Here is a 24,508-nt window from a genome sequence, read left to right as displayed (position 1 = left end):
GGTGTCGGAGAAGACGCTGGTGAACTCAGAAGAGCCGGCTGAGCTGGCGGTGTTGGTCTTGACACAGGAGGCGCCTTCGGTCCGGAGGTGGGTCGAGCTGGGTCGCGGGGTGACGGCGGCGCTGGAAGGCTGCGAATGCCCCGAATGGATCGACTCGACCTCGTCCTGGAACTCCTCGCCGTCGTAGGACCGCCATCGCGCAAACAGGTCGTTCTGGATCCAGAGCACCTTGCCCAGCGCCCGCACCAGCGATATCCGGAACGGCAGCGGGAGCTTGTCGTAGCCGAGCACGGCCTCGAGGAGGACATCCTGGATGTAGCCGAGGCAGGCCCCGATGTGAATATATTCGACATTGAGCGCGTGGAGACGCTCCTTTCCGTAGTGCATTCGCCTGGAGTTGCGGTTTAGTAGGGGGGGTAAGGGATGGTTGGCCAGGAGCAGGGGGGAATCACGCACCCCACTTGGTTGAGATACCGCCAGAACTCCATCTTGGAGGGGTCAGAGCACAGTTTGGTCATGTACCAGCGCAGGAACTGGCGACGGCGCTGGACCGGCGGGCTTTCCAGCACCGGCCAGTTCTCGATTTCTTCATCGGAGGCAGTGTCTCGGGTACGGAAGACCTTCGCGGTGATGTCGTAGCGGAGGATCCTCTTGTAGATCCGATCGACGACGGTCGGGGCGAGGGCCTTGATGTGTTTGGCGCCGGCGATCAGGGTTGCGACGTCGTCTGGGGAACCAACTCGTTAGCCTTTTGCCCGTCTGGAGTCTGGAGGGTGCACCGAGGCCACGCGCGGAGGTGTATCTCCGCGGAAAGTCAAACACGAGGTGGGGAAGCCGGGGGGGAGAGACCGACCGGCGTTAAAGTCAAGAAATCTGTGCAGATAGTCGATTCGGGCCTCCAGATCGGTGTGCAGGGCCTTCCGGTCGACGTGCCGGGGCTGAGGTTTGGTCGGCTCCGGAGTAGGTTCCGGGGCAGACATGGTTTACGGGGGGGGGGGCGAGGGAGGAGTCGGGAGAAGATACCAGATGGTAGGAGGGGTAGGGATGGATACGGATAGTTATATTTGATGTGAGCGCGTCGCACTCTTGGGGGCGACCCCGACCCCGGCCGGGTATATACCTGATTCCCTGGGCCCTCATGGCAGCAGCTGGCAGGAGCAGCCGGTTGAAATGAAACCCCTCCTTAGTCCCAGTCCCTCCATCAGTCGATTGGGAAACGGGACAGCAAATCGGTGGGGCGGCCGACAAAGTCGGTGACTGTGTGACTGTCTGCCACTGTCACTACGGCTGACAGCTCGGCTCCGCTTCGCCGTCAATCTTTCCTTTTTGCTGCTCGTCCTCGACTCGTTGCCTCACAACAGCCCGCGCCCGACGCTTCTAGAATCCAGATAGCGCAGGTCTTTATATCCATTCTGTCCCCAACCCTCATCGCTGGGATCTTGGCGCTACATACCCAGTTCAGAGTCCACTGCCGACTGCCCTGCCCTGCCCACTGTCCACTGTCCACTGCTCATTGCCCACTGAAGTTAACCCTGCTTACTATTACTAGGCCGGTGCTTGAATCCGAGAGGATCGCACGATCGGACATTTTTCATCCAATCTCACCTCGCTCGTCACACCATCACACATCGAGGGATGCATGCAGCGGTGGCTGCCTAGGCGGCTAGTGCGTCGAAAATTTTCAACCTGTCGCTGCCATTGGCTTTCGGCCGGGAATTACTCGGGGGATGACGATGCATTCGGGTCGGATGGAGACCGGTGGAGCTCCCTCCCGTCGCCCCTTGGGGCCAGGGGTTGGAGTATTGGAGATCCAACAGAACATTTGTTGAGAGCGTGGGGGAGCTTGGAAATGTCAGGGGAAGGGGCCGAAGTTTGGGAACCGCTCGAGGGTCGTGGATTTGGATGTGATCGGTGTCATTCCGAGATAGGCAGGGTTCGACCGACGACCGGTGAGGAACTCAATAAGATGATTTAATATGATTCTAACATCCTCTGCGGTGTGCTAAGGGGGAAAGGGGCACGCTAACGAGCCGGAGATAATTAAGGTGTAATCTAATCACAGGAACTCTATCATCATCTTCATCAAAGTGGTTCGTGACCATCCCCTCCACCCCCACTGGCTTGCAGGGATTCGGCAAATCTCTCGTGGTGATCGGGTTCATCGCACCGACTAGGCTGCTGCTCCAGGAGTTCTTCTGCGAAGCACTCGCAGAGGATGGGCCCCCGGCATTCCCAACTGGGAGAATTGCGAGCGACGGATATGAGCCTCGGCCACTCGTCTTTTGGGAGCATTCTCCGTAGTTTGGAGTATAGTGGCGCCGATGTGATACATCTCCCTTTGTTTCTCATCTCTCCTCCCTAATTCGTGCCTCGTCGCCGCGATCGGCGGGTCAGGGTCAGGGACAGGGCGGCCTGTGTCTGAAGCATCATAACCATGTCACCAGTAGCACACAAATCCACCAGTGAGGGTCAGGGAAATTATCAGCAGTTACATTGCGGAGTACCGTTTCAATTTACTTTGTGCAAACTGATTATTGTGACACCGTCCTCGGCCAATCACATCGGCATTCTTAATACTTTGCAGGTGCAGGGGTTGATGATACGATGTAGAGGTATCGCATTGACTGCTGCTTCTGATGTATAAGGTAGTACCATGATATGGATGGCACCTACGGCAGCAAAAAAAAAAAAAAAAAAAGAGGCCGCAGGGTCGTTGTATTGATGATGGTGATAGCTAGCTAACTCTGGCGAGGAAGAAGGCAAGAGTAATCTTCTTGGACCAACCAGGAACCCAGAACCCTCCCACTGCCAGAACAACCAACCAACCAACCTTCATTTCACCTGTCAGGCAACCAGGCTTCTGCTGTCAGGCTTTCCCGCCCTTCAAGGCTTCCACTTGCAACCGAGCCCGCCCACTCCACCGCCCACCGCCAATGACATCACGACCCATCATGCCTCGCCTCCTCCCCATATCCCCACCATCACCATCTACTCCACTTCATCCCCAGACTCCATCAGGACTCCATCTCTTCTCCGTCCTATTATCGTGATCTTCATCAGCCTTCAACAATAAGCACCAAAAACAAGGCAGCAGCAATGTCTTCAACTATCTTCCGCCGCTCGTCTGCCCTCCTCCGCCCCGCCTCGTCCGCTCGGCTCGCCCGCCCGGTAGTGTGCTACTACCACCCGCCCGAGGTCCACAGCACCAAGGATGAGGATTGTATGTGCATCCATCTCCATCTCCATCTGTCATCCCTCACCTCTCTCATACCTGACACCCACTCCATTGCTTGTCTCACTCTCACAAGCACAAGACACGCCCCACCCCCTTTCCCCTCCCGTGCCAGATGATCAAACTAATCTAACTGGAAACGGCGGACAAATCTAGTCTTCATAGCAGCCTCCTTCCCCGACGACTTCGAAAAGCCCCCTAGTCTCGTCAAGCACAACCAGAAAGAGAGCTCGGGACATTGGGACGAGCTGCACGCTACATGGAGTGAGGTTTCGGTAAGACTCTCTTTCTCCTCTTTTCCAACCTTTCCCCTTTTCTTATATATCCGCTTGTCTATTTGGCCATGTTTCCGTTACAAGGCAAGGAGGCATTACTTATTCCTCTGTGATGACATGTAGGTGAAAGCCGATCGCGGCGACATCAACATCCAACAACAGAAAACCAAGAAGGGGCATTTGGACGACACATTTCAGCCGGAGTCGGATCTTGAGCCGAAGATCGATGAGATGTGATATTTCTTGATTGTTCTTGATCCTTCATCGATGCTCTTATTTTAGCTGACGATGGGTGATACTGGTGGGCTTAGTGTTGATCTTCTGCTTTATGCTTGTGCTTGATGTCGGTGTTGTGTTGATTGGAGTTGACAGGTACAGATTGTATACTTACGTCGGGTGTCTGGTGAGTTTTTGTTCTGGTTCTTGCTTGTTTTATATTTCTCTCGATGTGGCCGGTCCAGACTGTCTTACGTTGTGCTTTGTATCTTGTACGGTATATGAATATTGATCGTGATTTTTTTTACATACTATTACCGAGAAGAAGAGCTAAGACTAGGTGAAACTTGAGATTCAGGACGATTGACCAGATACAGGGGAGTGGGAAATTGAGGAACTCTCCAACCTTCCCAGCAACGATCATCAGGTCTATGACCATCGTCAAGAAATGGTGTTCGGACTGCATGGACTTGTTCAGCAAAGTTAGGCTCAAGGGGTAGGTCGATTAGTGGCTACTCCACATACAAGATGGGAAGAATGGCGAAGCCTAGCCACATGATCTTGCAGATATACAGCTCAACGCCTATACCGGACAACCTTCAACGGATACCAAACGTGGTTATATATCATTCACGGATTTTGCACCTAAGCAACCTCAACCTGTTGCACCGTCCCCTCCATCTTCCGATCGACATGAGCCTGCAACGCATGCTGCCCTGGAGCGACAGTCCGTCCGCCCTTCGAGGTAAACACACCACCTGTGAGCCCACCCTTATGAAACAGGAGGGGGATGTCCTCCAGCTCTATCCCCTTCGTCTCGGGGTAGAAGAAATATACCATGGGGATAAAGACAGCGTTTAGGATGGCGAAGATAACGAAGGTGCGCCAGCCGATGTTATCTACCAATCGAGTTATCGGCCAGGTGGTTCATATATAATGCGGCAAGGAAAGATTCTGTGTGGGAGGGATAGGGAACTCACCAAAAGCGATAGGGGTTATCTTTACTACCGCAAACACCGCCATCCAGTTCCATCCTGACGCAATCGCCGCCATGCGCGTCCGCACCCGGGTCGTGTTTATCTCACTGGGGTAGAACCACGGCACGGGCAGCCATCCCACACCATAGAATATCTGAAAGATGAATATGAAGGCGGTGGCACCGTATGCGCAGTCCTCACGGTCGAAAGAGAGCAAGATCGAGACCATTACGAAACAGAGGCATAGACCGGAGGAGCAGATCATCAGCAGAGAGCGACGTCCAAAGCGATCCATGAGTAAGACCGGAATGGCGGATCCGACGAGGTAGGTGCACTGCATAGCGCCACCGAGGATCAGCGCCAGGTTCCGACTCATACCCATAGTATCTTCGAACATAACGGGGCCGTAGTAGTTGATCATGTTGGATCCAGTGAACTGCTGGCCCAGTTCGATGGTGATGGTGATCAGGAGGCGGCGGAGGTTCTGGATCTCCCCCCAGCTGAAGAGCTCTTTGAAGCGGAACGGCCCGTCTTTTTGTTCCTCGTCGAGGACGACTTGGATGTCGAGGATGGACTTGGTGATGCGATGGTCGTGTATATGCGTGTTTTCGATTGCGGCGAGCACAGCGCGCGCCTCCTCGTGACGGTCGTGCTGCACGAGCCAGCGGGGGGTTTCGGGGAGACCAATCAGCTGGAATATGAGACAGATTGCGAACAGGGACTGGAAGGCGAGCGGGAATCGCCATTCAAGGGATGATTCGGTAAAGCTGGTGCCGTAGTCCATCCTGCGGTGGGTTAGCCAGTTGCGCGAGTGCGATACAGTCTGATGGGTAGGTGTAGACTAACCAGTACGCGATGACCACGCCCAGAATCGTGACAGTTCCCTGCAGGGTGAGCAAGGCACCGCGATACTCTGCAGGAGAGCATTCACTCTGATACACCGGTGCAGTGGACGAGTTCATCCCATTGCCTATCCCGGTAACAATTCGACCAACAAGCAGCTGTGCCAGACTAAACGACGAAGCCAGCAGCGCCGATCCCACGATCATAATCGCCCCACCAGTGATAAGCATCGTCCGTCGACCCATCCTCTCCCCGATAAAGTAGCACGCGATAGACCCAAACACGCATCCAATATCGTAGAGCCCGGTAATATTTCCCTGCATAGCCGCGTCAGGGTTGTTGAAGTCGCGCGCGAAGCGATTGTTCGCTCCCACGATACCGGACATGACGCCTACAGTAGATCAGGAGTTAGCCCATGCCAACCACCATGAAATCTTGAGTGAGTGACAAACCCTGGTCAAACCCCAGCAGCAGAAAAGCCTGGCAAGAGGCCATAGTGATCGCAATGATCAGGGACTTGCCCCGGAACTCATGTTTCCATAGCCGCATATTGCTCGTGAGCCTCTCTGGCATCCAACAGACCGTGTAAAAAGAAGGACAGAGAGAGGGGAACAATCAAGCTCAACCAAGCCCTGTTTCTACGGAAGCAGCACTCTATATCTAATCCCGAACACGGCCTAGCATCCGACAGAGGGAGGACATAGTCCCCCTCGCGGGATAATACCCCGAGCAGCGTCCACCCCAGCACAAGGCAGCAGCAGCTTGGCGGAGACGAGTTGGGCTGGGTTGATCTGAGCTTCTGAGTGCCACAGTCAGGAATCGACGGATCGGGGCATGTCAACGGTTTGGTAGTCGGGGGATCATCGTGCCGAAATGCGGGGTGCCCCGTGGGACGTCCGGGGTGGCTTTATTCAGCTCGGATCGTCATTGGCATCCCTTGCTTGGGCTTGATAGGCTCCCCGGTGACACCTACACGGGTGTGGTCATCGGGATGAGGCGGGGTTGACTGTGGGAAGGGTATGCATAATGTATGCTGTCTCTGGAAAAGTAAAGTGAACGAGAAACAAGGATGGCAATAACTATATCTTCTTCCCCGGGGGAGATATCCAGGGAGCTGACAAGATTAAATAGTAGCCTATTGGCCTGGCTAGAAGAAGGTAAAGATGGCGTGTGGTGGTGTTCATATTTCTGGCCAAACTGCGGTCACCACCCGCTCTTCTGGAAAGGGCGTGAAATCACCCTGATTATGTCCGAATCCGGCTTAGCGCCTACTGGATGGCCATAGTATCGTCTTCGCTCCTGTAGGATTGCAAGATACACTCGCCTTTTCTTCTTGTCTGGACACCTTCTCCGTCGATGGTCTTGTTTAGCCGCCCGTCTTGCAGGCAAGTTCACGTCTCTTAGGAACCCCATTCTCTCCTGTCGGGTATAGAGCACCATACCATTGATGTCCGGTCGCCTTTTCAGTCTACTGTGAGTGGATCAAGTCCCCCTCTCCAGGCCTGGAACCTGAACTGACACTGACTTGACACTGACTTGATATCGATTTTATACTGACTTAATATCGAGTGGACACTTAACTACCTCAAACTGACACTCCCAAGCTAGAGTTACATATCCTCCCGGCCACAACCCACGATCCTCCTTCGTCCAACCATCCAACCATCCACCTAACGCTCGCATCTCAAACAACAGCACTGCACCCCCCCCCCCCCCAACTAAATAAAGTCCCTCATCTCCTCCGGCATACTAACTAGCTATCCTCAATGACCAATAACGTCAATATAGCACACGGATCTCACAATCCAAGATGACAATGCCTGCTGCCGGATAGTGAAACACGGGACTTCAAATTCCAGAATCTGAAACAACGGTGGCGGAATCCTCCTATTTATCACGCGTTGCAGTTGCTTGGATGGGCCTCAATGTCACATAACAGGGATAATTGACTGGGAGAGAAGGTTGACATGAGCCAGCGGGGATACTGGTGGCAGATTATAGGAGTCAATGAATTATATATATTGATTGGTATGTTCATCTCCTGGTGGACGGGGTGGTGGTCCATTTTCAAGAAAGTAATAACGAACGGGAAGTGTCACTGCTGACTTGCGGTCTATCTAAGCCAACTGCGAAGTGAAGAATGCACCGACGGTCAGAATTTGGCATTCTCTTGATGTCATAACAGACACAATCTGACAGGTATCAGACCTGCACGGACTCTACGGTTGGTGCATTACTTCAGCTTCGCTACTACAGAGTTGTTCTTCGATGTCATGATCTCTTTCATTGTGGGTTTCAATGCATGTGATCGTTAGGCAACATTGATCCGGGCATCAAAAATACTCCATACGGTATCCGCTGACAAATAGCAACAGGTCGGTCGAATGGCGAAGCCTAACCCCTAATTCAAGTGATACAAGAATCTAAACCGGAGACCGGGAAGTTATATACAGAAGAGATCCGACATCTTACTCGCAGTCCTCCTCGGTGGAGTCAGTGGACTCGGTGGTGTGAGACTCAGTGCTCTCGGAAGAGCTCTGGACGGTGATGGTAGCAGACCCGCTGCTCTCGTAGCCCTCAACAGCAACGATCATGTAGTTGAAGGTACCCAGCTCAAGACCCAGGCTCTCCCAGGCGTCGAAGTGGTTCTTGGTGGTGACGGTACCGCCGATACGGCCCTCGGTGCGCACGGACCAGTACTGCTTGAAGGTGGAGGTGCCCTCGACGGAGCTGGCGTCATCGCGGGTGGTCTGGTAGATCTTGTAGGTGCCGTCGTCGCTGTCGACGGTGCCGAGCTCGGTCAGGCCAGTGGCGGGGTCGTAGTCACCGTACTTGTCGACGATGTAGAACTCGACCAGGGGGTCCTCGGTCCAACCGTAGACGGAGAGGTAGGCGTTGGCGGTGGTCTCCCAGGTTCCGCTGTAAGTGACGTCCCTAGAAGATGTTAGCACGAGTACATTCTGCTAACGAACAACAGATACATACAAGTCGCTACCGGGGTTCCAGCCCTTTCCGGCGACGAAGTCACCGCAGTCGGTCCACTCAACGGTGTACTCGCCGGCGTCGCCGTTAGTGTAGGTCACGTCGCCGGTGCCGTCAGACCACATAGAGTAGAAGAAGCCGTTGTTGGTGCCCTCGGCGTTGGGAGTGACGCTACGCTTGGCCATTTCCAGCATGGCCTTGCCATTGGGGAGGGCGAAAGCGCTAGAAGCCGCAGAGAGGGCGAGAACGAGGGACGAGAAAGCGACCATTGTGGTGGTGATTCGAAATCTTTCAAACGAAAAGTAAAGAGCGTGTGTAGCGGTTGAAACAAGAGACAACCCGACAGGCCGACCGGATCCACGGCGACCTTATAAGAAAAACCCTGAGTTAGCGCGACCGTGCACGGCAGGCATCGCAGCAACTCGCCTCGCCTCGTGAGACATCCATCAGTCTGTCGTTGATTAAACCGGTGTCGCGGGCCCCTGGCGCGTTCCTGAACAAATCTTAAATCGGCGTGGCGTTTCACGTTAATGTCGCGATCCACTTTTCCTCCGGCGGACCGACCCAGCCAGCCCTCGCCTCGGCCACTCACCAGGCTGCATGTTGGCATGAGTGGTGCGATTCCAGGCTCGCCAGCATGGTTCTGACGGTGGATTCGGCCGTTTTCCCCAGCCAGAGGAGCCGCCGATATTGCCGGCATCCCTGGTCTGGCGGTAGTGTCTTGATAGTGCGCTCTCGGACTCCGTCGCGCTCCACTTTGCTCTTATTTTAGCAGCAGACTTTGGCAGGAGGGTTAGCGCCCGGTCGTTTTCTCAGCTTCCGGTGGATGAAGTGACCGAATCGGGCGGGTAAGTATATAGTGCCTCTTATCTCCCTGGTGAAAAATAGTTGGGTTGGTAGCCGAGGCTGCAGGATGCAGGATGCAAGATTCGATGCTGGAACTGCCGTGACGATGCGCTTATTCAAGGCCTCCTATTAAGCTAACTAACGGACGTAGTGGCGGACCTGACTAGGGGGTCACCTTTTGGCCGAGTCGGACGTCCCCTGAGTCGGCAAAGATGACGTCATGGCCATGCCTATACGCCGTAAGATCGTTGTAATGACGATGGCGATGGCTAGCTAACTCTGGTGAGGAAAAAGAGGCAAGAGGGGGTGGCTACCGTCAGGGCCGCGGCGCAGGCAGTCACTGGCAGAAGAGATAACCTCAGGCACCACTGACAATGCCACCGCGCTTGAGACATTTTTGACTCGCCCACCATCCTTGATGTCCTCAAGGCCTGTGATTCCTCGTTTTCAAAATGTGTCGGTTCTACTCCATCGAGAGAGCCAAGGTAGCCTGGAGAAAAAGGGCAAGGTATGTTGGGTCACATCAAGTCTGAAATGAAATCCACTCGGACCCTCTCTGATATGTACGATACTCGACTTAGTTTGCGCGCAACCGTACCTTTACTCCCATCCGGGTGATCTGTTTGATCATGGCTGGTTTCTTGTGGTATCAACGACATAATGAACCCAACGGACAAACAGCTCAGCAGCCACGTCGAGACAGGGCGACTGTCATACATCCTCCAAGAAGAACTATTAGGCCATGCCCGTGGCATGCTCGCAGACGCTAATCTATATTACTTCGCTGACTGGTTTCCCGGCTCTGTGATGGATACTTGAGTCATATAAAGGTGAGGTGAGGCCTTGACGTCAAAAATATGGGAGTTGAGCGTCATTGTTCTCGTCATTATTTTCGCACCCTTGCTAGAAAACAGAAGAAGGAACAGACCAGTCCGCCCGCACTACAAGCACCCTCCCCAATATCCCAATCCCAACACAAGATAAAAATAAGGATGAAGCTCCTTACCCCCCTTCTCGCAACAGCAGAAACAGCCCACTTAAGTGTCCCAGCAGGATGGGTCTCCTCCGTGCAAAGCAAGGATGGCTGCTCCAATGGCCTCGACCTCTGCTACACGCTGCAGGGATACTCGCCGGAGGGTAACAACATCCCTGACCCTAGACCCACAGAGCTCGCAAAATGCGATGCACAATACACGCTGTGCTACGAAACCTGCGACCTTTACACATTAGTGCATGAAGATGATGCTTCTCATTCCTCTGCAAGCTCAAGGTCAAGGCCTGACAAGGCTGTACCGGTATGTTGATGCTTGACCCGAGACTATCCAGTCTATAAGACAGGATATGGTGAGTTGGATGGATGCTGATTACGAGTAGTGGATTTACACGGGTGTGGGCACGATTTATGCTTTCTGTCTGGTCGTGTAACTGCTCTGTTGGGAACGATCTGATCAGTCTGACTATGAGGAAGACGAGGAGTCTTTTTTAGGGGATGATGATGGGGATGACGATTTTCTGATGGCTTAGCTTGAAGGGTTGCGGTTGCTACTGAAGACATTTCTGATATTTTTCTTTCCTTTTGATACCTGTACCTACCAGATAGATGTTAGATCAGATACAATGTAGTCTACTCCTCCTACTGCTCCTATTCCCCTACACCTACTCTCACCTCTATTACCTCACTCCTACCAGACACACGCAGACGCAAAGCCTCGCCAATAATGCCAACATTACACTATCCTGCCACAAAAGTCACAATGATGTATGTATGTATGTATGTATCTCCACCCTCTGTGCCTCAGAAATCCCCCCCCAAATGTCGTCATTCAAGTCAAACCATTCACCAAGAACCAACTCTCCAACCACCAACCCCCAACAAAGAACCTCCTCCCTTCTCCCCACCACTCACACCCACATATCACCACAACCACCAAAACCACCAATTTTTCAACCCATCATGCATATCCTTACTCCCCTCACATCCTCCTTCATCCTCTCTCTCCTCCACATCACCACGCACATTGCCTCCACCACCGCCGGCCCCTTAAAAGCGCACTCCTGCCTGAAAATATGCTCCACCGCAAAAGAATCATGCTACACCCACGCTGACGACAACACCAACACCAACAGGGACAACCCCCCCTCCCTCGAACTCTGCGATACAATCCACCGCGATTGCCGAAGTAGTTGCGTTCGACTCTTTCCCCCTCCACCACAGCACGAAACCGGGCACGAAGATCCCAATGAAGATGAAGGAGATATCTGGAAGTTGCTGCTGTCGGATCCCTGGTCATCGATACCACTACCTCTGGAGGAGGAGGAGGAGGAGGAGATGCAGATATACGTGGGCGAGATGGAGGATGTTCAGGGTGGGTATGACGATAAAACTCCGGAGGGGGGATATTCTGGTAGGGATACGTTCCGGGGGGTGATCGTGATGCTTACGGCTGGAGGGTTTGTGTTTTGGGTGATTTGGGGCGCGGTGGGGTTGATGTTGTTTGATGAGGAGGTCGATGGTGGAGGTGTGTTTGAGTGTGTGGTTTAGTCTTGTTGGCGCTTGGGATTGCTGGTGGGCTGTGTGGCTGTTGAATTTGACTGATGGGGATCATGTGTCTGGTATTTTGCTGTTGTGGGGGATGGATATTTTTATTCTTGAAAGGTTGTGATCTGTGTTGTCTGGATTTTGTTTAGCTAGCCTTGGACCTTTTTTTTTTCTTGGCTGTTTCAGCTACATAGCTATGATATTATACAAATCTAGAGATAAATCAAACGAATATAGACAGAGTGGAGATAATAACGCGGCTGAAGACTCAGTTCTCGGATTCAGTCTGAGCATTCAGCACATCTAGAGGAGTCGAGAGCCCAACCCGATCCAGCGTGCGTGTGTATTCCACTCCACCGTGGACGCGGTCCTCGCGAACTATCAGATCCTTGCGGTTGGTGTCGACGAGTAGACGGATCAGGTCAGGACGCATGTAGTGGCCGCCCTAGGATGTGTTAGCAAGGCTGAGTTTGACATTTGATCAGGTAGACTTACAAAGTCAGCCAGGGACTTGGAGAGCTGGCATTCATCCAGGTCGATCTGTACAAGTCAGCTATTTGCCTGTATCCTGTTCCTGTAAATACTTACGTCCACGAACAAAAGACCCTCAAAGTCTTTATCCGGGTGAGGAACCAGGTTCTGGCCATCAGGTCCGAAGATCCGACCGTGTCCGTTATAGATGTGAGGGTCTTCCAGCTCCTTACCCGGGGGAGTGTTCAGCTTGATTCCCTCCGCGGTGATCGTCTGCCAGGGCGCGAGCGTGAAGGTGCCGGTTTCGATCGCGTAGGCGGGAGTAACAAGCTGCGGCTTGATCAGCCTCAGAATCACAAGATGTGAAAGGAGAGATTCGAAGAAAAGGGGAGACTTACATCGCAGTTCGCCTCAGCCACGTTGGTGAAGGGGTCAGGATACTTCAGAGTCTCCTTTCCGGGGTAAAGTGGCCAAGCAGCAACGTGGACCTGCTCTCCCAGGGAGGCAGCATATGCCTTCATGAACGGGTTCATATTTTCCCAGCAGTTGAGATGTCCAACGCGGCCGATATCCGTCTGGATGACTGACTCGGTGGTGTCGCCGGTGCCGTCGCCAAAGACTAAGCGCTCAACGTGAGTGGCGCGGATCTTGCGACGGTGGTTGAGGATGTCACCCGAGGGGGAAATCATCACCTGGGTGGTGTACAGGCTGGCCAGGTCCACCTCAGAATATCCCAGAGACACGTAGATCTTGTTGGCGCGGGCGGCGTTGCGAATCTGGCGCATCTCATCCGAGTCGGAGGGGAGGCTGTTCTCGCGATACCTCTTCAGTAAGGGGAGGCTTTCCTGGTAGTTGACTTTCCAGGCCCAGTAGGGGTATCCGGGGATCCCTGTCTTCGTTAGTATGACCCGTTGGAAGCATTTGCTCTAGTTGAGGAAGACATACAGAGCTCGGGGAAAGCAATGAACTTGCAGCCCGCCTTGCCAGCTTCGTCAATCCAGTGGATGGTCCGGCGGACGGACTCCTGCAGGTCGAACCAGCCAGGCTCAGCGTTGACTGCTGCAGCCTTGTACTTCTTGAGAACGGGAGCCATGTTGAAGGGAGGTGGTGTTGATGATGTAGAAACCGTGATGTAGATCAGATTGATCGTGTTGGAGATGAGTCTTCTGAATGCGCAACAATTGTCTCTTTATACCCTCCACATCCACCATTGTAGTGTCACATCAGCAAGACTGATCATTTGATCCGGATGCCACGGAGAACGGTCTTTGCTCTTTCCTGCAGATCTCACTCGAGGCGTTCACAAGCAATCGGAAACACCGTCTCATCACGTATCCGGGATTTGGCGTGCGGAGGTCATCTTTCACTGACGGGAGAGGCCGTGAGGGGTAGAGGATCAGGTCAATCTCGGAGACATCTAGAATGATTGTGGAGTAAGCTGTTTAGTTTGGTCTGCAGTGTAACGGGCGGGATAACGGTGAAGCTGCTTAGCAGACACAGCATTTGGTCAAATCCCGTTCCGCGGACGGACAGTCGGGCGAGAGCAGGAGTGGAGATTGATCTCCGCGGCAGAGGGTCAGAGCGCCTCATCTTCACGCGGGTGGGTCTGGTCGAAGCAAACCCCGGACCAGCAGGATGGGATTTGCTGAATCAGGCCACTTCTCGGGCGGCAATTTCGCCGGCTTGCAGATGTCGGATACGAGGCCGAGCCTCGAAGCCCGGAGGTTGTGGTCGAGCGGCAGGTGGAGGAAGGAGCGTCGGTTTGGCGCTGTTTGATAAAAGCAGCGTGTATGTACCTCATAGACCCTTCAACGCTGCTTGCTGCCCGCGAGTTGCGCGTCGATTAATGCGTGATCTTTCTCTCTCCCACAATTCACTCTTCATATTCTACGTCAACACAAGCCGCGAACTGAGCCTTGAAGTCAGCACGATAGATCTATTTCAGTTTTTTCTGATTAGCTGATAGTGAAATATTCTTCTACTGCTGATTCATCATTAACTCAAATAACGTCTCTAGCATTATCATTAATGGATGATAGGTCTTTTATACTTTCTACTAATTCCGACGAGATCTGCGGGTCAATATTTCCCTCGGACGAGGCATCATTACTAAATGCCCACTCAACTGATTGAGTAATTTCGTCTGTATGCAAGCATCAGTCGATGAGACAAGATAGGAAATTGAGGAGGAAGCCAACTCACCCCTCATCCCATTCAACGCCTCGAACGCGATGGAGTAGTTCCCCAGAGCCTTCGAGACAAGGCGCAGACTCTGACGCACTTCATCCAGAAATCCGCTCAATGGTCGGTTGCTCAAGGAGTCGTCAGCCGTGTCGTGCATTGCCCGCGCCTTCAGACACAACATCAGCATCGCGTAGCTGGATTGCATCGCGCAACAGGCAAAGGTCGGCATCATCCGGGGGATCTCCACCCGAGCATTTCGGGACAGGTACGGTGGCCGAGTCAACGGAATCTCATTTGTCGGGTTTGGGTACGGGAGGTTATCAAGAAGACTGACAATGTTGAGAGCGGCGTGGAGGCAAATTTTAGAGGATGCATGTGAAGAGAAGGGGAACTCAATCGTTGATGATTCGGATAGCATTGACGAGAAGTAACTCCCGGGTGACGGGGGATTACTTGCTTCGAGTACCTGAAGACGACAACACTCGGGACCTGCAGTCGCATCCAAGTCACAGTGGCGCTTGCGGAAAACGGGGATGTCCTGGAAGGCGCAGAAGCGGTGGGTCTTAATCCGTGCACTGAGAGAGTCAGTTTTAAATTCTTCAGTTCTAATCGCGAATTCACCTTTGTAGTTTTATTTCTGCGATCTGCTTCAAAGTATGCAAGGCGACGACGTCGGGTGAGTCCAGAGCCACGGGCGGGAGGGGGTTGGAGGACGGGCAAGAGGTGTTTCTGCACGGATCCAGCAAGCAGGTTATCTGGTTATCGAGCTCCATCATCCGCTGGGAGATCCACGATGCATTGAAATGGGACTTTGTTGTCAAATCCAAATCGTGGACGAACGTTGTGGCTTCGAGGATGGTTTGCTGAGCCTCGATGAGGAGTTTCCATCCCTGTAGCAACCGTCAGGCTTTACAAAATTGAGAGGTTACCACTCAGAATATCTCGCTGCACATGGAGAAGACAATGCTTACTTACCTCGGGATAGGGCGTGACGAATCGGGGGTCGTATGGGTTGATTGCAGGAGGCTATACTCATATGTGAGCAAATGAGTGGATATAGATGAAGGCCCTTGCATACCCTGCCGCTCACAATTGATCCCTGGCAGACCGTCAAATACTAGATGATGTCAATACATTCCATATTGATCCGGGTATTGTCTTACCGTAATCCACCAAGCCCTCCGGCGAGACTCGGAAAATCCATCCTCGTCCACCATTTCATGCAGTGACATGCTCATCGCAGCCGTCAAGGCCTGGCCTGCTCGATTGCACATCTTGTTGATATTTCCTCGCTGAGCATATTCGTATACACTCAGCAGGACCAATGCCAGAACAGCTTCCAAGCATATGGGGACTTTATTGTGAAAGGCTTGCCGTCGGAATTGAGAGACACCATCTGAGAGAGCCTTGGACGGGTCGGATGAGGAATCGAGCAATTCGAGGTCTGCCTCTACGCCTTCCAGCGCGGATTGTGCAAATGAATGCGCCAGTTCTCGGCGGAGCTTGACGTACTCTGTTCGAGAGGGTTGTTTCACATTAGGATGTGGTATAAGGGCTAGGATGGCTGATATAGCAAGACTCAAGGGACTCGATGGTCGAAATGTCGACCTTTCGTAAAGCGGACGGTTGCGCGCGGGGACTCGTTCCGGAGGAGGCAGCACAGGGTAATAGATATGAACAAAGACGTAGTAGGCGTCAAGTCTGTACTTTGAAGATTAGTCTGCCATACATCTTGGCAGGCCCCGATGAAGTTGGTGGTGGAAAGGGATCTCACATGTCCGCATCGCTTGCATAAGTTTGCAACAGGTCCGGCACCGGCTCAGCGAGCTCGGGTATGATAGTCTGTGTGAAGATCGAGTCAAAGATCTGTTCCATTTCCGTCACGGAGCTCTCGATTCTGCGAAGCCCGGCCCCTGGTGCACCTAGGCTTAAAAGCTGGTTCAACCAGCCTGGAAACATCAGCTTTCACCCACATAGCAATGAGATTTGATGCGACGTACCATCTTCATCCAAGTTTGAAGACGTCTCCCCCATATTGTCCCGATCATCCTTTGCATCTGATATGGTTGTGGGTGGTGTCGAGAGTCGTTTGCGCTTGCGGTTCTGGCAGTTTCGCGGGCCCCCTCGTTTGCTTGGGAGATAGGAACATGGGATGCCTTTGGCGACACAGTTTGCACACGTCTCCTGGCCATCGCAGCGGACTCGCAACGCGCGACTGACTACTATGAGCTTGAGTTAGATGGAATCAGCGGAGAACATACCAGGACAAACAGGCAACCTTGACGGGGGGCTTGCAGAACTTGCGGTGCCCGGGGCGAGTGACGTCAAGGACAGTCTTGGGAGAGGCCATGGCGTAGAAATGACCCTAGACCGGTTGGAAGTCCCATTACTAGTGAGGGGAGCTGTCTCGACAGTGGAATAGATTTATGCAAATGCCGTTTTCGCAAATCCCGGACCAGCAAACCCCGGGATACTCGCCCGAGCCGCTGCGCCGGTTCTCATCTTATCGAGATCCAGCGGGAAGATCGTATGATCGAAACAGCGGCCGAGTAACCATGGATGACCCCAAGGCTGGCGGCAAGTCCCGATGAAGCTGGTGAAACGTCGGATGGCACCACCTCCAATTGGAGGATTTGGTCAAGACTGGCGCGTTTTTAGCCTGTTGAAGCGCGTTGGGATGTATACGAAACGGTTGGATCTTCCCGCCGCCAGGGTCGGCGAATTCGGCGGGTCAGGCCGTGGTGAGCCGGGAGGCTAAAGATGTAGAAAGTCAGACTGTCTAAGTGGTATATAGGCTTGAAAACAAATAATTCAATGATGATATTGCTAGGTTGAAGAACTTGGCAAATCCGAGAAACAGTAGTAGTCAGTTGGTTGTTGGTATAATAAGTTGAAACAGGAAGCCAGGGCCAACGCGGAGGGAAGCTACGCGCCTTGTCGATTACATTAGCAAGCGCTCGACATAGATCCTTTCACAGCCTGGGTGAAGCTGCATGGTCTTTCGTGGAAAACCAGCAAATTTATGTAATTCGGAGGAACTTTCAGAGTGTGTTGATCTGTAGAATGTACTCTGTACCTAGGTTGTCAGATCCAAAAGCCCACGGTTGCTGTCGGCCGAAGCAGCCGGTGGGGGGGGCAGAATCTTGCCGCCCGGCCATGGATATGTATCGGCTAAGCGGGTGGAGGCAACCGCACAATTCACAAAAGGGGGTCGACAGTTTAAGACAAATCCAAAATTGTCCAAGGGAACACAATCAAACATGAGAAGTAGACAGATGAGTCCTTCTTTACTCTATGGTTAAATTCTACCCATCAAACAATGCCATAAATCGTGCTAACATTGTTTGCAGAAAGTGATGGAGACGAGGTTCACCCATTCCCTGCGAGGGTGGCTCCGGGGCATACACGAGCTCGAGATCCTCTTGCACCCACTATGCTCCGTCTACTGAATTACATGGAGCCACCAGAAGCATGTCTTCTTATATGATGGCAACATCTGGTGTTCTTACTGCAGTGACTGAGGTGAGGTGGTTGCCAATACTTCTTCCGCGGCTCCCCTACCATATCCCGCAACCACCACCACCTTCTGTATACACCCCAGGCTCCTGCCTCTTTTCACATTCACTCCCCCCTCCCCCCTCCCCCCCCCCACCACCCCTAATTGGCAGTCAGGCAGCCAGGCTCTCAGGCCCTCAGGCTCTCAGGCAACAAAAATGGCCCATAAGTTCCCATTAAACGGAGTCCTGGTACCCAGTGAACCCCATGATGGCCCAGTGGGCTTGAGGACTTCAATTCCATTCCCGGAACGTCCAGTAGTGTTCTTCCTTCGTCCTCTTCCTCGTGGAGAGAGAGACCTACGTTCGAACCACAGGGCCGGCTTTCTTTTCGAAGAAGTTGGGTGGTATCGAGACCTTTCGGACGGACGTCTTCCTTGTGCGCCCCTTCGGGGGAGAGTGTAGATCCCGCCGGCTATGCTCGCTCCTAAGCACGAAGACTATGTGGATTGGAGGGCGAGTAGCTGTGGTACCGACGTGTCACCGGCCTCTCTACTTTTTTTGCATATTTTGAAGCTATACAACTTTTACCTACTTGCTCAGTAACTAACCACCTTAGTGGTTGTCTTGAGGCACCCAGAGAGGTGGGATCCCTAGGAATGAGGCTATACGCGACCATTCCTGCCAGGCGAGTACCTACAATCTATTCAGGGCGAGGAATCAGTGCAAGCTCTATTTTCTGCAAATGGTGAAGCTATACAAGTTCCACCTACTTACCCAGTAACCACCTTGTGGTGGTTGTCTCGAGGCACTCAGAAGGGTGGGATCCCTACTACTGTAGCCAAGCTATCCGCGTCCATCCCTGCCAGGCAGGTACCTACAATCTATTGAGGCAGGTAAATTAGTACAAACCCATCTCGTCTGGTTTGATGCTATCCAAACTGTCACCCCAACCCACCCTATTCACTCCTTTCCTTCCCCCCCCCCCCCCCCCCCTTCCCTTCCCACCCAAACTCTTGCAGCGCGTTTTTCCCAACCACGGCTAGTCTGAAGCCATACAAAGTCTTTTTTGCGTTGATGCTCACGCCATCCTCAAATTGCCGACTTGAATCCAGTACCAGAATTTTGCAAATCTTAACCGTAAATTGATAATTTAGTTTTGCTCAAATGCTACTACCATGAGTATTTTTTTTACACGCACTCTCACGTATTTCCTTTTATTTCTCTTACCCCCGACGCGTATTTTCTATCTATATTCCTGACGCGACAGGAAGGTGCCCAGATGAAGCAATAGCACCCACCTCTTTTTATTATCCCCATCCAATTTCCGCGTTTATCTTACGGGCGTCCTAATTGACTACTTCTTAGAACGCGTCCATAATGTTAGACTTTCTGCGCTGATGCTTACCTACCTGGATATTACAAGCTGCGACCGTTCCTTATGCAATGATAGTGAGTTGAAGGATACTACCCAGTCTTCATGTTTCAGTCATTCCTATTGCTTGTACCTCAGCTAACTAACCCTCTAAATCCATTAAGATCGATATCTTCCTTGTTCACGACGAGAAGACATCACCCATCGCTAAGCAACAAAAATGCACACAACAGAGAGCCAGCCACAACATACTTGTACGATTAACATATACCATATTTCCATCCTGATTGAGCATAAAACTATATTGAACTAAATTCGAGTTGAATCCCCGGGCCAGACAACTTGGCGTCATCATAACCGTATCCGACCATTAGCTTATCGATCTCGGGTGGGTCGCGTGGCCGTTGCTTGGCATCGTGTCCCAGGTTTGTTAAACGGGCAATAATTACTGGGGGTTTCGGGTTAGATACTTTGTTTGGTAAGAGTGGAACGGTATCCGTTTGCTCTCATCGGATAACTAAGGCCGACAGACAACCGTTCTCTTAGCCACATCCCCACCTTCTACCTATTCCCCGCACTCGTCGATCGCCGTCTCTGCGGATAACTGCTTCGAGAAACGAAGGAAGGATAATAACGGAAGGCTGTATAAATGGTACCACATGAAGGCTTCAATGTAGCAATCCTGCATTTAGTCGACATCGTCAGCTTGCGGTACAGCCATGGACTAGAAGGACTTCAGCGGTTCCGCGTGTCGCATAGGCATACCAGATCGATCAGCATCGCGAAGTGCTGTAGACCGCTAGATGCTACAGATCTCACACGAATTCCATGTTGTCCCAAAGCATAATACTCCAGTACGCGCTGCCTGTCAAAACTGGGCACCCACGCATGAGACTGGATGTTCAACTAGGGAGGACCATTGGTGGGATCTCGATCTGCAAATGCACGGACAAGTCATCACCGGTCTTCTTGCCGCACCTCGATTAAAAAAGGTTAAATAAGACGCGACACCAAGAAGAGCGTCAGCGAGAGACTCGTCGAGACAATTTTCGCGCTGCACACATTTACGCAAACAGCAACGGCACCATGGCCCCTTCTCCCGACCTGATGCTCAGCATCGAAGACATCAAGATAGCTGGGTCGAAGAAGCTTCCTCTCATGGCACGAGGTACGTCACTCTCTATAAACAACCCCTCTTTCTCACTTCTTCGCTGACGCACGCACACAATCACCACCAGAGTTCTACAACTCCGGCTCCACTACCCAAGTAACCGTTACCGAGAACTCCACGGCCTACAACAAATACCGAATCCGCCCCCGAGTCCTCGTCGACGTCTCCAACCTGGATCTCACTCTCACGCTCTTTGATCAGACCCTCTCCTTTCCCCTCGGCCTCTCCCCAACCGGCATCCAAGCAATGGCGCACCCCGACGGCGAACTCGCGACGAGTCGCGCTTGCGCCCGTCGCAACATCCCCATGGCCGTCTCCTCCTTCTGCACATACCCGATCGAAGACATAACGCACGCCTCCAAAACCATCAACCCAATCCCCCACGCCATGCAACTATACACTCTCCGCGACCGCGATCTCCAAAAACAAATCATCCAGCGTGCAGAATCTGCAGGCTGCAAAGCCATCTTTCTCACGGCCGACAGCCCCGTGCTCGGCGTACGATACAACGAGCAGCGGAATGACTTTCGCACTCCGGCTGGCCTATCCTGGCCCATGATGGGCGTCACCTCCGAGGCAATCCAGAGCCAGACCCACGACGCGGGGTTCGTCGCGACAAACTCTGACGCGCATTCCTGGGCGAGGGAAATCCCCTGGTTGCGATCTGTCACGCGCATGCAGATCTGGATTAAAGGTGTTCTTACGGCAGAGGATGTACTGTTAGCAAGGGAGTACGGATGTGAGGGCGTGATTGTAAGTAATCATGGCGGGAGACAGTTGGATGGCGTTGTTCCGACCATCGATGCACTGCCTGAGTGTGTCAAAGCCGCGGGGGGGAAGCTGCGCGTACACATCGATGGGGGGATTCGGACGGGTGCGGATATGTTCAAGGCGTTGGCTTTGGGGGCGGAATGTTGCTGGATCGGGAGGCCCACGTTGTGGGGGCTGGCTGTGAGTTCTTCTTCTCTTGCTTCCTTACCCTTTCACTTTCCGCCCCCTCTACCCCTGTCCCTCTTTCTCCCTCTGTGTGTGTGTGTGTGGAAAGTACTAACCGAGTCAGTACGACGGCGAACAAGGCGTAACCCGTGTGCTCGACATCCTATACGATGAATTCAAGCGCTGCATGCAATTGACGGGGTGTCGTACTCTAGCGGACATCTCCCCCGCGGCGCTGGCGATCATCCGGACTGATGGGCCTGTGGCGAGGCTGTAGGATGGACGGGTGAGTATAATTACGTAGTAGAAGATATTGAACTGACTTGTGGAGAAAAATCAGGATGATGTTTTTTTTTTTTGAGATTTAGCTAGATCTATAATCACTTGGGACAGAAGAGGAGGTGCAATGAAGAATTCAGTCCTCATCTCGCAATGAAATGACACGCAGATGGCCAACGGCTAGATTCTAGAAAGGAGCACTTATTGATGTAAATCATATATTCACCATCATCATTTGCCCCTGCAGACAATGGCTACTGTGTATACTGTGTCTCATTACTATGTGAAGGAAGATAATGTCATGGTACTGGTAATTGAAATTTGTTACTTAGTGGATATGTACGAGGGATGGCGATCTCATCAGTTTGATAATTTGCGGACAAACTCCTTCGAGGCCTAACAGTTGGAACAACAATGGGAGGGGGAGGAAGAAGAAGAAGAAGAGGCCATCCACCAAATAACAACAAATACAAGGAGAAAGAAATACATAGATTAGTTAGAAAATTATGTACGAGTAAATACATCCCAGCTCATCTCACCCGTGATATCAAGCTGGCAAAACGCCCTGCGGATTATGAAAAACATCGGTCGGATCATACTTCGCCTTAATCCTCTCCAACTCGGGCAGATTCGACCCCCAGTAAGACTCCCTCGGATTCTCCAGTCTCGGATCCACATACCCCGGATAAACCCCGATGCCCAGACCGGGCGTATTTTCCCGAATCACATCATTGACGCCATCGAGGAAATTGTACGTCGTCTGCGACACCTTCCCCAGCGTCACGGCATACGACTGCATCCAGAAGACGGTATCGCGGTGGGCATACCCGGTCGCGTTCATGGGGACATCGTTGATGGCGCCGCCTTCGAGATCGAAGATGACGAACCAGATTAAGGACCCCGTGTGGGTATTGTCCAGGTAGGTGAATAACTTGTCGATTCCGTCCGCGGAGATGGGCGTTTCCTCCGAAAAGGAGAGACATCGGGCGTAGAAGTTCGCAGGAATGCCGCCGGTCAGGTCGAGGAGTGATTGCTCTGCCCAGTTGGCCACCAGGCCCAACCAGTCCGTAAAGACGATCACGCTGGAGTTTGTCATTCCGGGGAACTGTTTCTCCAGGCCTAGCGCGTCGAACTCTGTCCTTGTTCCGAAAAATGTGCCCGAGACAACCACGCTCCCCTTCAGAATGGTGAAGATAGACGCGAACTTCCGACTCAGAGAGGGCTGCGTGATGAATGTTTGCCATTTTTTGAATATACTCGCGCGCGACGCCGTATTCCCGAGCCCGAAAGTAAACGAATACTGTACGGCCTGTCCGGGTTCCTTTTCGGTGCGGAGAATGAATTCTGTCACGACGCCGAAGCTCGCGCCCGCGCCTTTGATCGCGAAGAGGAGGTCCTGGTTCTGGGTGGACGAAGCGCGGGCGATGGACCCGTTGGCGAGGACGACTTCTACTTCGAGGACGTGGTCGAGTTCCATCCCCCATTGTCGCGCTGTGGGTCCGAGTCCGCCGATTGTTGCGTGTCCGCCAACACCAATTTGTGGGGACGTGCCGTGTGCGACGGCGCGGTTGCCTGCATTGTGGAGGTATTCGTCTAGCTCACCGTTGAGCATCCCGGCGCCGACGGTAGCGTGGTAGTTTGTGTAGTCCATGCTGAAGGATTTCATGTTTTGGAGATTGATGTTGATTGCACCGTTGGAGCCGCCGAGGCCTGGGTAGAGGGGAATGTTAGTGGGCGGTTTAGAGAGGAGAGAGAGGTGGGATGGAGTAGGATGGAGTATACCGTAGTTTGCATAGCTGTGGCCGCCGCTCTTGGCTTGCACTTTGTAGTCCAGGGATGCGGCGCAGCTGACGATGGCGGCGACTTGCTGCGCAGATTTGGGGAAGGTGACGGCTGCGGGTGTGACGGGGTAGTTGAGGTTGTAGACTTTCACGTCGAGAGTCTGGTAGAGGAGGTCACCGTTCACTGCGACGAGGGTCGCGTCGTTCTGCACCGCGGCCAGGAGACATTGTCGCAGAGATGAGGCTGAGGCTGTGGCTGTCACTGCGAGGAAGAGCAGAAGGAAAGAGAGAGGGCGGAGAAGGGCGTCCATGTTGGACAGCATTCCATGCGATGAGGTTGAGTACCGGATTGTCAGGGAGAAGTGAGGGGAAGGCAGACAGATAAATATCGCGTCACAGGCAGGAGAAGGGAGATGGAATGTCAGCCGGTCCACTGCCTAGAGCCCAATCAGGACACAAGGAAACTTGGAATTAGCAGCGATTGTCTTACCCCGAGTGAGCTGGGCTCAGCTGGTGCTACGGCTAATCGATAATTGCCTTTAGTGGCATTGGCGACCGGGGTCGATGGCTTGTGGTGATGGAGCTGATCGGGAGAGACTGCCGCAGGCCTAGGGGCTAGACAGCCCGATTTAATCTCCTGTCGCAAATCAGAGGAGAGGGTGCCTGGATGGCTGCGAGATCAGGCAAGGGATCGACGAAGGGTCCACTTGCATAGAACCCACGATGGCAGGTGCATGACCGATAGATGGTCATCTGAAAGAGTGCGGGGGATGACGGGCAGGGGTACAGAACCCTGTCAGGATACTGGATTAAGAATTTCGGTGCATTGGCCTTTGGAGGACCGTCGTCCTTCACCTGCTCGACCAAAATAACCAGCATGATCCGATGAAGGACAGGGAAGATCCGC

The 24,508-nt window shown here is 52.8% G+C and overlaps 12 protein-coding genes across 12 annotated transcripts; 5 read left to right on the top strand and 7 right to left on the bottom strand.

Moving 5' to 3' along the window:
• Positions 1 to 147: 147 nt before the first annotated feature.
• BO70DRAFT_262392 (protoglobin family protein) lies at positions 148 to 935 on the bottom strand (the record flags this gene model as incomplete). Its single annotated transcript, XM_025538932.1, has 3 exons — positions 148 to 391; positions 457 to 727; positions 854 to 935. Coding segments are annotated over 3 exons (597 nt in total), but the record flags the coding sequence as incomplete, so codon positions are not given.
• A 2,084-nt stretch (positions 936 to 3,019) lies between these two features.
• On the top strand, positions 3,020 to 4,032 carry BO70DRAFT_366197 (uncharacterized protein). The gene is made up of 3 exons (XM_025544276.1): positions 3,020 to 3,220; positions 3,389 to 3,507; positions 3,631 to 4,032. Exons 1-3 carry the CDS (start codon positions 3,097 to 3,099, stop codon positions 3,742 to 3,744), a joined length of 357 nt encoding a protein of 118 aa, XP_025395111.1. The 5' UTR covers positions 3,020 to 3,096; the 3' UTR covers positions 3,745 to 4,032.
• A 336-nt stretch (positions 4,033 to 4,368) lies between these two features.
• BO70DRAFT_345174 (sugar porter family MFS transporter) lies at positions 4,369 to 6,421 on the bottom strand (the record flags this gene model as incomplete). Its single annotated transcript, XM_025541491.1, has 4 exons — positions 5,996 to 6,421; positions 5,547 to 5,934; positions 4,704 to 5,485; positions 4,369 to 4,622 (listed from the first exon to the last, which is right to left on the bottom strand). Exons 1-4 carry the CDS (start codon positions 6,114 to 6,116, stop codon positions 4,369 to 4,371), a joined length of 1,545 nt encoding a protein of 514 aa, XP_025395110.1. The 5' UTR covers positions 6,117 to 6,421.
• Positions 6,422 to 8,011: 1,590 nt separating this feature from the next.
• On the bottom strand, positions 8,012 to 8,794 carry BO70DRAFT_356232 (glycoside hydrolase family 11 protein; the record flags this gene model as incomplete). Its single annotated transcript, XM_025541926.1, has 2 exons — positions 8,012 to 8,477; positions 8,529 to 8,794. 2 exons carry the CDS (start codon positions 8,792 to 8,794, stop codon positions 8,012 to 8,014), a joined length of 732 nt encoding a protein of 243 aa, XP_025395109.1.
• Positions 8,795 to 10,363: 1,569 nt separating this feature from the next.
• Positions 10,364 to 10,796, top strand: BO70DRAFT_400472 (uncharacterized protein; the record flags this gene model as incomplete). The annotated part of the gene is made up of 2 exons (XM_025546926.1): positions 10,364 to 10,666; positions 10,746 to 10,796. 2 exons carry the CDS (start codon positions 10,364 to 10,366, stop codon positions 10,794 to 10,796), a joined length of 354 nt encoding a protein of 117 aa, XP_025395108.1.
• A 529-nt stretch (positions 10,797 to 11,325) lies between these two features.
• On the top strand, positions 11,326 to 11,913 carry BO70DRAFT_400471 (uncharacterized protein; the record flags this gene model as incomplete). Its single annotated transcript, XM_025546925.1, has 1 exon — positions 11,326 to 11,913. One exon carries the CDS (start codon positions 11,326 to 11,328, stop codon positions 11,911 to 11,913), a length of 588 nt encoding a protein of 195 aa, XP_025395107.1.
• A 114-nt stretch (positions 11,914 to 12,027) lies between these two features.
• Positions 12,028 to 12,355, bottom strand: BO70DRAFT_366192 (uncharacterized protein). The gene has a single exon (XM_025544275.1). It carries the CDS (start codon positions 12,341 to 12,343, stop codon positions 12,179 to 12,181), a length of 165 nt encoding a protein of 54 aa, XP_025395106.1. The 5' UTR covers positions 12,344 to 12,355; the 3' UTR covers positions 12,028 to 12,178.
• Positions 12,261 to 13,849, bottom strand: BO70DRAFT_366190 (carbon-nitrogen hydrolase family protein). The gene is made up of 4 exons (XM_025544274.1): positions 13,327 to 13,849; positions 12,780 to 13,270; positions 12,406 to 12,711; positions 12,261 to 12,355 (listed from the first exon to the last, which is right to left on the bottom strand). Exons 1-3 carry the CDS (start codon positions 13,472 to 13,474, stop codon positions 12,460 to 12,462), a joined length of 891 nt encoding a protein of 296 aa, XP_025395105.1. The 5' UTR covers positions 13,475 to 13,849; the 3' UTR covers positions 12,261 to 12,355; positions 12,406 to 12,459.
• A 358-nt stretch (positions 13,850 to 14,207) lies between these two features.
• Positions 14,208 to 17,014, bottom strand: BO70DRAFT_432853 (putative C6 finger domain protein). Its single transcript, XM_025548358.1, has 9 exons — positions 16,827 to 17,014; positions 16,566 to 16,780; positions 16,340 to 16,514; positions 15,729 to 16,266; positions 15,644 to 15,682; positions 15,541 to 15,591; positions 15,187 to 15,455; positions 14,584 to 15,140; positions 14,208 to 14,524 (listed from the first exon to the last, which is right to left on the bottom strand). The coding sequence occupies exons 1-9, from the start codon at positions 16,913 to 16,915 to the stop codon at positions 14,382 to 14,384; spliced, it is 2,076 nt and encodes a 691-aa protein (XP_025395104.1). The 5' UTR covers positions 16,916 to 17,014; the 3' UTR covers positions 14,208 to 14,381.
• A 938-nt stretch (positions 17,015 to 17,952) lies between these two features.
• BO70DRAFT_156189 (uncharacterized protein) lies at positions 17,953 to 18,423 on the top strand. The gene has a single exon (XM_025538242.1). The coding sequence runs from the start codon at positions 18,037 to 18,039 to the stop codon at positions 18,298 to 18,300; it is 264 nt and encodes an 87-aa protein (XP_025395103.1). The 5' UTR covers positions 17,953 to 18,036; the 3' UTR covers positions 18,301 to 18,423.
• Positions 18,424 to 20,493: 2,070 nt separating this feature from the next.
• BO70DRAFT_366187 (alpha-hydroxy acid oxidase) lies at positions 20,494 to 21,945 on the top strand. The gene is made up of 4 exons (XM_025544273.1): positions 20,494 to 20,602; positions 20,673 to 21,556; positions 21,666 to 21,827; positions 21,882 to 21,945. Exons 1-3 carry the CDS (start codon positions 20,521 to 20,523, stop codon positions 21,816 to 21,818), a joined length of 1,119 nt encoding a protein of 372 aa, XP_025395102.1. The 5' UTR covers positions 20,494 to 20,520; the 3' UTR covers positions 21,819 to 21,827; positions 21,882 to 21,945.
• A 373-nt stretch (positions 21,946 to 22,318) lies between these two features.
• BO70DRAFT_345158 (FAD-dependent oxidoreductase) lies at positions 22,319 to 23,941 on the bottom strand. The gene is made up of 2 exons (XM_025541490.1): positions 23,603 to 23,941; positions 22,319 to 23,530 (listed from the first exon to the last, which is right to left on the bottom strand). Exons 1-2 carry the CDS (start codon positions 23,922 to 23,924, stop codon positions 22,368 to 22,370), a joined length of 1,485 nt encoding a protein of 494 aa, XP_025395101.1. The 5' UTR covers positions 23,925 to 23,941; the 3' UTR covers positions 22,319 to 22,367.
• Between the last annotated feature and the right edge of the window lie 567 nt (positions 23,942 to 24,508).

The sequence above is a fragment of the Aspergillus heteromorphus genome (genome assembly GCF_003184545.1).
Source record: "Aspergillus heteromorphus CBS 117.55 chromosome Unknown BO70scaffold_39, whole genome shotgun sequence".
In the NCBI taxonomy this organism is placed as follows: Eukaryota; Fungi; Ascomycota; class Eurotiomycetes; order Eurotiales; family Aspergillaceae; genus Aspergillus; species Aspergillus heteromorphus.
This window is presented reverse-complemented; position numbering and strand designations above follow the sequence as displayed.

What these genes read in the sequence shown, in the direction of transcription:
- BO70DRAFT_366192 (XM_025544275.1), bottom strand. Translation starts at nt 12,343, where the DNA reads ATGCGTCCTGACCTGATCCGTCTACTCGTCGACACCAACCGCAAGGAT.
- BO70DRAFT_345158 (XM_025541490.1), bottom strand. Translation starts at nt 23,924, where the DNA reads ATGCTGTCCAACATGGACGCCCTTCTCCGCCCTCTCTCTTTCCTTCTG. An exon ending in CCACAGCTATGCAAACTACG is followed by an intron (nt 23,531 to 23,602) that starts GTATACTCCATC and finishes CCCTCTACCCAG; the next exon opens with GCCTCGGCGGCTCCAACGGT.
- BO70DRAFT_366197 (XM_025544276.1), top strand. Translation starts at nt 3,097, where the DNA reads ATGTCTTCAACTATCTTCCGCCGCTCGTCTGCCCTCCTCCGCCCCGCC. An exon ending in CAGCACCAAGGATGAGGATT is followed by an intron (nt 3,221 to 3,388) that starts GTATGTGCATCC and finishes GGACAAATCTAG; the next exon opens with TCTTCATAGCAGCCTCCTTC. An exon ending in CTACATGGAGTGAGGTTTCG is followed by an intron (nt 3,508 to 3,630) that starts GTAAGACTCTCT and finishes GATGACATGTAG; the next exon opens with GTGAAAGCCGATCGCGGCGA.
- BO70DRAFT_156189 (XM_025538242.1), top strand. Translation starts at nt 18,037, where the DNA reads ATGTCTTCTTATATGATGGCAACATCTGGTGTTCTTACTGCAGTGACT.
- BO70DRAFT_366190 (XM_025544274.1), bottom strand. Translation starts at nt 13,474, where the DNA reads ATGGCTCCCGTTCTCAAGAAGTACAAGGCTGCAGCAGTCAACGCTGAG. An exon ending in CATTGCTTTCCCCGAGCTCT is followed by an intron (nt 13,271 to 13,326) that starts GTATGTCTTCCT and finishes TAACGAAGACAG; the next exon opens with GGATCCCCGGATACCCCTAC. An exon ending in TGGCTGAGGCGAACTGCGAT is followed by an intron (nt 12,712 to 12,779) that starts GTAAGTCTCCCC and finishes ATCAAGCCGCAG; the next exon opens with CTTGTTACTCCCGCCTACGC.
- BO70DRAFT_366187 (XM_025544273.1), top strand. Translation starts at nt 20,521, where the DNA reads ATGGCCCCTTCTCCCGACCTGATGCTCAGCATCGAAGACATCAAGATA. An exon ending in GCTTCCTCTCATGGCACGAG is followed by an intron (nt 20,603 to 20,672) that starts GTACGTCACTCT and finishes AATCACCACCAG; the next exon opens with AGTTCTACAACTCCGGCTCC. An exon ending in CCACGTTGTGGGGGCTGGCT is followed by an intron (nt 21,557 to 21,665) that starts GTGAGTTCTTCT and finishes TAACCGAGTCAG; the next exon opens with TACGACGGCGAACAAGGCGT.
- BO70DRAFT_432853 (XM_025548358.1), bottom strand. Translation starts at nt 16,915, where the DNA reads ATGGCCTCTCCCAAGACTGTCCTTGACGTCACTCGCCCCGGGCACCGC. An exon ending in TTCAAACTTGGATGAAGATG is followed by an intron (nt 16,515 to 16,565) that starts GTACGTCGCATC and finishes TGATGTTTCCAG; the next exon opens with GCTGGTTGAACCAGCTTTTA. An exon ending in GATCAATTGTGAGCGGCAGG is followed by an intron (nt 15,592 to 15,643) that starts GTATGCAAGGGC and finishes ATATGAGTATAG; the next exon opens with CCTCCTGCAATCAACCCATA.